The following is a 10926-nucleotide window of genomic DNA, read 5'->3' as shown; positions in this document are numbered from 1 at the left end:
GGTATATGGAATATATGGGTTGGGGTGGGGAGGTAAAAGGGTATATGGAATATATGTCTGGATAAAAAAATTAGTGTGGCTCTCTTGAACACTTCAAAGTTGTTCATACCCGGTTGCGAAATTCATTTTACATTGATAGAAGAAGTGAAAACTAACACACAAAAAATATTAGGTGTAATAAGAATAACATCGAGTATAATGTTTCACGGTTGTGAAATTCATTATTCACATTATATATCACTTTCATTATATATATCCCAATGTGTGTAATGAAAGTGATATATAATGTGACCTGATAGTAGTGAGAAACAGAGAAAAAAAATAGATATATGTGAGGTGTCTGTACTATTTAATGTCTACCTGTGATAACTCTTAATATATATATTTTTTTTATAATTTGGTCGTTTGTCATAATTTATCCAACAACAAAAAAAGTATTATTCTTTAATTTCTCAATCAATGGGGAAATAGATTGAGTTGCATAACTCAGGTGGTATATATATATATATATATATATATATATATATATATATATTCCAACAAGGTGCAAGCTAATCCTCCATTCATCACCATGAACCCCTTAGATCCTAAAGAATTTAGAAAGCAAGGGCACATGATCATTGACTTCCTTGCTGATTACTACCAGAATGTTGCCAACTATCCAGTGTTAAGCCAAGTAGAACCTGGTTACCTTGCAAAATTGTTGCCCCCTTTTGCCCCTCACAATCCTGAATCCATTGAAACCATCCTACAAGACTTGCAGCAACACATAATCCCAGGCATAACTCACTGGCAGAGTCCTAATTACTTTGCTTACTTTCCCTCCAGTGGAAGCACAGCAGGGTTTCTTGGAGAGATGATAAGCACTGGACTCAATGTTGTTGGGTTCAACTGGGTGTCATCTCCGGCCGCAACAGAGCTAGAAAGCATTGTCATGGATTGGCTTGGCCAGGCTCTAAAGCTCCCTGATGCTTTCCTTTTCAAAGGTGGTGGAGGAGGTGTTTTGCTAGGGACAACTTGTGAGGCCATCTTGGCCACACTAGTTGCATCCAGAGATCAAATCCTTCATCAAATCGGTAGCGAAAATTTAACAAAGCTTGTTGTTTATGGCTCTGATCAAACACATTGTTCAGTTCAAAAAGCAGCTCATATAGTAGGAATTCACCCCAAAAACATCAGGGCCATCAAGACTGTGAAGTCAAAATCATTCAGTTTGGAACCAGAAGCTCTATTATCAGCAATTCAGTCAGATGTTAAAAAGGGGTTGGTTCCTTGTTATCTCTGTGTCACTGTGGGCACAACTTCAACAACTGCAATTGATCCAATAGGACCACTGTGTAAGGTGGCAAAAGATTACTCCATGTGGGTCCATGTTGATGCTGCTTATGCCGGTAGTGCATGCATTTGCCCTGAGTTTCGACACTTGATTGATGGTGTTGAGGATGCTGACTCGTTTAGCTTCAATGCTCACAAATGGTTTCTGACAAACTTAGACTGTTGCTGCCTTTGGGTGAAGGATCCACCTTCTCTGGTAAAGTTCTTGTCAACAAATTCAGTGTACTTGGAGAACAGTGCTTCCGAGACCAAGCAAGTGGTGGACTACAAAGATTGGCAGATACCGTTAAGCCGGAGATTTCGCGCACTGAAGGTGTGGCTTGTGCTCCGAAGTTATGGTGTGGCTAATCTTCGAAACTTCCTTAGGAGTCATGTTGAAATGGCAAAAACTTTTGAGGAGTTGGTAAAGAAGGACACCAGGTTTGAGATTGTAGTCCCTAGAAATCTTGCTGTTGTTTTCTTTAGGCTTTTACCATCAGTGACTACAAAGTTTGCTAATGGAAAGGTCCAAAATGGAAATCTCATTGCTAATGGAAAGGTCCAAAATGGAAATATCATTGCCAATGGAAAGGTCCAAAACGGAGACCTCAAAACTAAGGATGTTGCAAATGAGATGAATCGTAAACTGTTAGATTCCATAAATGGTTCAGGCACTGTGTACATGACTCATGCTGTTGTTGGAGGAATTTTTGTGATTAGGTGTGCAATAGGGGCAACCTTAACAGAAGAAATGCATGTGATCAAGGCCTGGAAGGTGGTGCAAGAACATGCAGATGTCATCATAAAATACTAAATCAAATCTATATCTGACAGGAAAAGACTCAAGATACTCTTTAATGGTTAAATTGTTGCAAAATAGGTATTTCTTTCAACAAATGATCCAGGTCAGCAAAGTGCTAATAAGGATTCTTTGTTAATTGTTATCCTTCGGAGCAAGTTTATATGTATGTGTCAAATGTAATACTTTTTAATCCTTGATTGCAGTCATATTCCGTACCAATTACCACAAAGGTCTGTAAATAAGGTCACAAGGACCGCATAATCATTCATTTGGTATATTAACATGGAATTTGTAGATAGATATATTCATAAGTATAAAGTAGCTAGACTTGTGTGATGCAGTTAGAGACAACTGTTCAGAGTTCAGACAATCTCTAATTGCTAAGTCCAAATTGTGATCAGTAATGTCACTAACCATTTCAACACTCTCATTGTTCCTCTTAGTGGTACCTCAAAATTTTCTGAAGATGTTTGTTTAGGGTTTGAGTGAGATGATATTTGCTTCAAACGCTAGCTTGCTCCTCATTCATAGCAGGACCCTTTGCATCCTCTCTTGTTCCCCTTCCAGCACTTGCACTTCCTTCTACTCCACTTCCTTCAGTTCCTTGAGATCATGGATCTGTTCTGCTCAATAGACTTCCAATATCTGATTGCTAACCTCTGCAAGAGAATGAAGCCACAATGAATCCTTATCAAATATGAAATACAGCACATTGGTTACTAGCATACTCCCCATGACATAAACTGGTTTTGTTCTCTCTAATTTGGTTAGGAAAGGGTAACCATCCAGGTATTCAATTCTTTCATTGGCTTAATCAAGAGGAACATGTATCATAATGCAGAATTTTCTCAGATTTAAACAGCATTGCCAAGTTGCATCTGAATGGATCACTGAATTAGTAGTAGCCACAATCTTAAAAATCAGAACTTCTAGAGGTGTGACTAAAGTATAATTATCAAAATTCTATTCACAATTATTAGAATTTTTCAGCAGCTAAATATGACAGAATATGTTTGCAGGTCATGTAAAACTTTTTACAGAAAAGGAAATTACTTTTAAAACCAATGATATGAAGATGAATTAATTAGTGACCAACACTTATGCTTGAATAACTCATATAAGAAGATTTACATATGATCATGTATTCATGTGAATGTGGTTGTCCTTTTCCTTCAGGGGATAAAAAATTTCAGTTATTTGACTTAAATAACCTCACACAGTCATCACTCATCAGACATGGTTTTCAATTCATCCTCACATTTCAATCATTCTATTATTCACACATACCTTTCAATATGTTCAAAATCTTCTCTTGCTATTCTTAGTTGACATTTCCTTATCCATTTACTTTTTGAGGAATGCTTGTCATTGTAGCACTTTGTTATATGTGGTAAACTCCAATTTCTCAGGAACACCAACCACTCAAAATGAAGAGATTCTATAACTAGCTACCTTTCTAAATTTGTCCACAAACATGTCCTGTTTTGAGCATATTTTCCATTGAAAACCGTTGTCCACTCACAAAGACAATCACTTCTAAAACCTCATCTCGTTGGCATTATCTCAAACTCAAAGCCTACAACTTTTCTTATTCCTTTTCCATTTGTCTCTGATCTTCACCCAATCAAACAAACACACACACACACACACATTCCCCCATATAAGAGACAATGGACTATCACGCGGCAAAAACTTGTCTACTCATCATATCTCTCATTTCTCTCGCTGACGCGGTGCCCTCGACCCGCAACAACATCCACAACGTCCAACACAACCTCCACGACCTCCGATCAGAACTCCGATCCGACCTCTCAGCATTCTGCCAGAAAACCACCAACCCCACCCTCTGCGCCAAAACCATCCAACCCCACTTCCTCCACAACAACCTCGACCCATTCAAAGCCCTCGAGATCGAAGTCGAAGCCACCTTAAACCAAACCAAGAAAACCATCGCCATCATCAGCGAGTTGCTTGCAAAACACGACATCTCCAAATCCCTGAAAGGCTCCCTCGACACGTGCAAGGAGCAGTATGACAGCATCATGGATTCCATCAAAGAAACCATTGATGCCATTGCGAGGAAGGATGTGATCGAAGCGAAGTTCAAGTTCAGTGCTGTGATTTCGTTTCAATCTTCTTGCAAGGACGCGTTTGAAGGGTTGGATGATTTTCCCATTGCTTCGGATTCTGATGAGGTGTTCCAGCTCGGAGGAAACTGCTTGGACATCATTGCAGATTTGGAAAAAGCTTTTCCTCACCATGATGCTCCGGTGGAGGAGTCAACTCCTTCTGCGTTTAGCAACATCATCGGAACACTGTCATAGAACCAATTCATAAGTTCTTCAGTTGTTATGTACATATTTTCAACCGCCAACCGCCGCCAATGTTTGCAACGGTTGAGTTGTATGTATAGTAAAAAATGTATGTTCATGATGTATTATATGTAATCTAGTTTGTAATTTATATATGATATGACTTTTCTTTTTCTAAGTCACACCATACACAAACTTATTAACTATTAAGTTTGTAACTGTGTGTGATTTTTTTTAATAAGAAAAAGCTATGTGTGTAATAGAAATTATTAAAATTTATGTCTCCTTTTTCTCGCGTCCTCTTTTATAAAAATAGAAAAATGTTTTTTTCACGCTAAGAGAGACACAAATAAAAGAGAGGGAATGAAAGATATGATAAGTGGTGTAATAAGAGATGAAGAGAAAGACATGAAGAGAAAATGAATAAAAAAGTGATGGAAAAAAATGAAGTGTGAATAGCTCATAATCATTCATTTGGTGATTGAGCACTACATGACCTATGATTGAGGGGATAGGTCTTAGTGAAGTGTTTAAGTAGTTATATTTTTGCTTGAACGTCCTTTAAATGTTTTATGATTATGTCAACTATGTTACACTTGGCTACTTATTGGACGAGATAAATCTCGTTTTGTTTGCTCTGATCAGCCAACACGACATCAAATTGGTTGTGACTCTTTTTGGCCTTCGAGTACAATATTGGGTTTGGTTGTCATCTGAGTTGACCAGAATAGGAGCCCCCTAACTTGGGATGTAATGTAATGCAATGTCAAGTTTGACAAATCTATGTCAGATGAAATATGCGAGTCATAAGTAGAATAAATAGTCCAATATGTAATGCAAGTAATTCGAGATAAATAATCTCATTAAGTTGTTGACCCAGTTCGGAGTAGATATTCGTTTTTAGCTCACTCTCGAGATAAAATCAATTAAATATTCATGCTCTTTAGGAGTGTTAATGTTTTACCGATTACAATTCCAACCTTTTTTTTATGGTTAAACTCTTTTAAGACTTCCAATCCTCTTAACGAAGGGAAAGTTGTAATCATTTGGTTGGAAACTTCTAGAATGGTCTTAATCCCTTAAATTCTAACCATTTGAATTTTGGGATTTATTGCTTGAATTATATCTCTTTTGATTTGAGGACTTTTTTTTTTTCTTCTGAAAATGGGGATTATGTTAGTTGTCGCATCTAATAATTCAAATTCTCCACATTAGTCCTCATTTTATAATGTTTTTTTTTTCACTTAGGTAAAATATATATCTCCCTTTTTCAACGATTCTACTTCAACTTCTAGGTGAAGGAAAAGCAAAGGCTGAAACTTGTCACCCTTCATTCCTTGTGGCTTGTTCCGTACGAATAGTTTGATTACCCTATTGAAATTTGTATTTCTTCTTCTAGAAAAGAGACTTTATCTCTTTTTCCTGATCTTGATTATTTTTCTAATTATAACTTTGAGAAATTTTGGAAAAGGGTTAAGCAATATTATTTTTTTTTGATACATCGGAAAAGGTTAAGCAATATTATCATGAGCGAAAACTCTTTTAATGATGCATCTATATGATTTAAACTCTAACAGATTAATTCAGTTGCAATGGGTGATCGAATGTATGCACCACTTTTAGTCCCTATAAACTTGAGTAATTAGATAAACAATGAGCTTTTAGGAATTCACCGCTAGCACGAGTTAGATTCCCAAGAAGGAATAATGGATTTATAAATAACCCAAGAGAGGAGAGTTCACCAAACCTATGAACACTTATATCCTTCCAAACAAAGGTGTTGATATTATATTGTGCTTTTTTTTTACGGGAAATGTTGTGTGGCACGACCAAAATGGGCAGGACAACGCATAATTTGTGTTTTCTAGTTTTACAAATCAACTTCTCTCTCTCCTCAACTACATTTGCATCCAGCTAATTGGTTCATTTTAATTGGTGTGTAAGTCGTGCATGTATAACGCGTCGTGCGGTATAACAACAATGTTGTTTTCTCATAATCTTATTTCTAGATCAGATTACTAGTAATTTTAATCCTTATGCAGTACACAATGAATTACAAATCAAAAGCTGAATACATACATCAACCTAAATTTGTAAGTCATTTTGTTGTTATCTTAAATGGATTGTTTCCAATCAATCACATATATAAGAAACACTATCTCCTCCCAATTCACAAATCACACATGAGAATCCAAAAAGGGGAAGCAAAACTATGATACAAATTAATGGTCAGATAATTAGATGATTAATAATATATCAATAATAAAAAAATGGAAAATATAATCCCACTCTTCATGTTCGTTACATTGCATGGCGTGACCAGAATTCAAAGTTAACCACAAATTCCGATAACACCCTTGCACGGACCACCGTCGGAACCCAAAGAAGGAACGGGAACGGCGTTTCCGCGGCGGCGCATCTCTCTAACTTCAATGGCGTGCATGATGTCCAAGCTGTTCGAACCGAGGTCGAAAACGCCCTGCGCGTCATTGGTAATCGGCGAGGTTCCGGCGTCGAATTGATCATTGCAGGCCTGGTGGTACGATATCACGGCGCTGAATTTGTACTTCGCCTCGCTAACGTCGCGCTTGGCGACAAGCGCGACGGTCTCGGAGATGGAATCGATCATGTTATCGTACTGCTCCTTGCAAACGGAGAGCGAATCGGCCATGGATTTGGACACTCCGGGAGTGGCGATGAGGCTGTTGATGGCGGCGGCGGTTTTGTCCACCTGGAGTTTGGTGGCGGCGATCTCGATCTCGAGCGTTTTGTAGATGTTGAATTTGCCGGTGAGGACGATGGGGAGGATGGTTTTGTAGCAGAGGACAGGGTTTGTGGCGGGTTTGCAGATGGACCAGACGCGCGCCTGAGGGGTGCGTGGCGCGTGGGGTTTGGCGTCGGTGGGTGGGGCGAGGAGGGTGGTGGCAATGAGGAGGGTGAGGAGCGTGAGGGTTTTGGTGGAAGCCATTGTTGTTTTGTTTCCTTCTTCTTCTCCGGGGAGCGAGCGGGACGGTGGTGGTGGAGGAGAAGGAGGAAGAGAGAGCGTCGCGTGAGAATGGAGGCGGGGGAATGTGGGGTATTTGAGGGGAGGGGGTTTGTGCATGAAATCCGGGTTCATAGATCGGATGTGCCAAGAATAGATTTTGGGGTTAGATGCTATTTGGTTAATTTTAGAAATGTTAGCTTTGTAGTATTTTGACTTTTTAACAGAATTTTGTTTTCATTTTGCATGTTATGGAAACATTTGATAGTAATCTGCATATTCCAGAAAGGCCTTGCAGAAATCAATCCAAGAGATGTTGTATGTTCTGTTAAATGAGAAAAAAAAGTGAATTTCACACCTCAATCCTCTGGCTTGGAGTGCAAGTAACACTTTTTTTAACGATTTCTATTCAACATTATCTAATTGATTGGTTAAAATTGATGTGAGTCTTATTAATTTTTTTTTGTTACATCGAAAAACTAACAAAATAACAAAGCTAACGAGTAAACATAAGGTCCCTTATGACAAGGGTCTCTACTTCCCAGGGAGGTTTGTCCAAGAAGCTGAAGTTGACACCCGAAGAACGTGCTCACAATTTTGCAAGGAAGTCCGCTGGCGCATTACACTCCCGGTGAGTCTTATTAAATTGAAAGTGGTATCATATTTTTAGTGGATTCTACATGAATTTCAACTTATTAATAAAAGATTATTTAATAGAGAGCGTAAAATTTTTCTGATCGCCTACTCTTGGATTAATACTAATCCCTGTAACCAAAAAAAAATTAATACCAATACCAACACCTAATCACCCTATCATTGACAAAATATATTGGGCCTAGTTCCTCCATTTTAAAAATAAATAAAAAATGACATAATTTTTTTTATGAAAAAATGACATAATCTATTGTAATGCTTTTCGTGCTTTGGGCTTTATGAAGCTGAATGTGGACGGATAGTGGTGGAGATGGACTTCCAAGTTGCATTAAAACGGGTCCAAACTCACCCATACCTTTAAAGCCTTGCTTTTTTTGGTCAAGTTAAAGCTTTGCTTTCAAAAAGATAAGGATCGTCATCTTTTGAAGCCCAATATGGAGGAACATGTACATTTATTTTGCATCACTGAAAATGTCGTAAATTCTTTCATTTTAGAGAGACATCTTAGTATGTGCCACACAGAAATAAACATTTGTATGTGCCACATTATCCAACATAACCTGAGCTATAGAAGATTCAAGTTATCACTTATCACTTAGAAGTATGCAATTGCATTAGATATTTGAAGACAAAATCTTGTCACTCATAATAGTATTACCGTACATAAGCACACATGTAGAAATTGGTACATTGTTCAAGACAAAAAAAATGCACTTGAAACTTCAATTTTTTGATACAGAAAAAAACAGTACCAAGCACACAAATTATTAAAAACCATTTGATCAAAGAGAATTGGTGGGCTTCCAACATATGGTTTCAATTTGATTATTTGATATCTACAGGCTACAGCCTCTGAGCAAGCATGCTCTGCTTCCACACTGTACTCTCTGTTGCTGGCTTGCTCCATGATGTCACTTGTGTCTTGATCATGTAGGGGTGTCTCAAATGATTTGTAATGTTAGTTAGAGAATGAAATCTGTTACTATACATAAATCATGCTAGCAGTTATGTTGAACATTTGACCAACCATCAATCCCTATAATTATGCTATTCATATAATTGTGATTCATTGTAATCAATAGTATTAGTCAAATGTAATTACTACAGGAATATTTCATTGAAGACCAGCATGATTATAGGAATGACATTAGCTGGTCATTGTTGTATATATGCTCATGTATTCATCAATGGAAATCATCAACTAATTCCATATCAATATACTTTTTAACTTGGTACCAGAGCACATAAGTCTTGAAGGCTCTTGATCCAAAATAACCATGTCATCCGCTGCCAATTCAAACCACAAAAATGACCTTCCATCCACTGTTTCTGTCAAGCTGGACAGAGACAACTATCCACTATGGAAATCACTTGTGTTACCTATAATCAAAGGTGCCAGGCTCGATGGTTACATGTTAGGGAAAAAGGAGTGCCCTGAAGAATTCATCACTGCTGCAGATTCAAGCAAAAAGTCAAATCCTGACTTTGAAGATTGGCAAGCATATGATCAACAACTCCTTGGTTGGTTGATGAACTCAATGACTGCTGACATAGCAACACAGTTATTGCACTGTGAAACCTCAAAACAGCTTTGGGATGAAGCTCAAAGTCTAGTTGGTGCTCACACAAGATCACGAATCATTTATCTCAAATCTGAGTTCCATAGCACCAGAAAAGGAGGAATGAAAATGGAAGATTACCTGATCAAAATGAAGAATCTAGCTGATAAGCTCAAACTTGCAGGCAATCCAATTTCAAATTCGGATCTAATCATTCAGACTCTAAATGGTTTGGATTCTGAATATAATCCTGTAGTTGTCAAATTATCTGATCAAACTACACTCAGTTGGATTGATCTACAAGCTCAATTGCTAGCCTTTGAAAATAGAATTGAGCAACTAAACAGCCTCACCAACCTAACCCTCAATGCAACAGCAAATTTTGCTAACAAAACTGACTACAAAGGCAACAAGTTCAATTCAAACAGTAGCTGGAGAGGTTCCAATTTCAGAGGTTGGAGAGGAGGCAGAGGAAGAGGCAGAACATCCAAGCCAACATGCCAGGTTTGCAACAAGATTGGACACACAGCAATGCACTGCTACTACAGGTTTGATAAAGCCTACTCAAACTCTAATCATTCAGCAGATAGTGACAAGCAAGGAGCTCACAATGCCTTCCTAGCTTCTCAAAACTCAGATCAAGACTATGATTGGTACTTTGATAGTGGTGCAAGCAATCACGTGTCACACCAAACTGATAAAATTCAAGATCTGACTGAACATCATGGTAAGAATTCTCTAGTGGTTGGAAATGGTGAAAAATTAAAGATTGTTGGAACAGGTTCCTCAAAACTAAATTCACTCAAATTACATGATATTTTATATGTGCCTAATATTACCAAAAACCTATTGAGTGTGTCTAAACTGGCTGCTGATAATAAAATTATTGTTGAGTTTGATGCGAATTCTTGCTTTGTGAAGGACAAGCTAACCGGGAAGGCAGTTCTAAAAAGGACACTTAAGAATGGCTTGTATCAGCTTCCAGGAATTGAAAGGGACTCATGTGCTTATGTATCTGTTAAGGAGAGCTGGCATAGGAAACTTGGTCACCCTAATAATAAGGTCTTAGACAAAGTCTTAAAAAGCTGTAATGTGAAACTACCATCTAGTGATCATTTTAGCTTTTGTGAGGCTTGTCAGTATGGCAAGATGAACTCTTTACCTTTTAAATCATCTTCCTCTCATGCTCAGGAAATCCTTGAGTTGGTTCACACTGATGTATGGCGTCCTGCGCCAATAATATCATCATCTGGTTTTAAATATTATGTTCATTTCATTGATGATTTCACCAGATTTACATGG

The 10926-nt window shown here is 37.9% G+C and overlaps 2 protein-coding genes and 1 non-coding gene across 3 annotated transcripts; all 3 read left to right on the top strand.

The window, feature by feature from the left end:
• The first annotated feature begins 531 nt into the window (after positions 1 to 531).
• LOC130726388 (tyrosine/DOPA decarboxylase 2-like) lies at positions 532 to 2414 on the top strand. The gene has a single exon (XM_057577649.1). The coding sequence runs from the start codon at positions 572 to 574 to the stop codon at positions 2126 to 2128; it is 1557 nt and encodes a 518-aa protein (XP_057433632.1). The 5' UTR covers positions 532 to 571; the 3' UTR covers positions 2129 to 2414.
• Positions 2415 to 3645: 1231 nt separating this feature from the next.
• LOC130723887 (pectinesterase inhibitor 1-like) lies at positions 3646 to 4597 on the top strand. The gene has a single exon (XM_057575033.1). It carries the CDS (start codon positions 3787 to 3789, stop codon positions 4438 to 4440), a length of 654 nt encoding a protein of 217 aa, XP_057431016.1. The 5' UTR covers positions 3646 to 3786; the 3' UTR covers positions 4441 to 4597.
• Positions 4598 to 9815: 5218 nt separating this feature from the next.
• LOC130727121 (small nucleolar RNA Z247) lies at positions 9816 to 9949 on the top strand. Its single transcript, XR_009015157.1, has one exon. It is a non-coding gene; the product is annotated as a small nucleolar RNA Z247 (small nucleolar RNA).
• Positions 9950 to 10926: the final 977 nt, after the last annotated feature.

This window comes from Lotus japonicus, chromosome 6 (assembly GCF_012489685.1).
Source record: "Lotus japonicus ecotype B-129 chromosome 6, LjGifu_v1.2".
Classification (NCBI taxonomy): domain Eukaryota; kingdom Viridiplantae; phylum Streptophyta; class Magnoliopsida; order Fabales; family Fabaceae; genus Lotus; species Lotus japonicus.
The sequence above is the reverse complement of the archived record's forward strand: the minus strand, read 5'-3'. Positions and strand labels throughout refer to the sequence as shown.

Excerpts from the sequence above, each read along its gene's own strand:
- LOC130726388 (XM_057577649.1), top strand. The coding sequence starts at position 572 with ATGAACCCCTTAGATCCTAAAGAATTTAGAAAGCAAGGGCACATGATC.
- LOC130723887 (XM_057575033.1), top strand. The coding sequence starts at position 3,787 with ATGGACTATCACGCGGCAAAAACTTGTCTACTCATCATATCTCTCATT.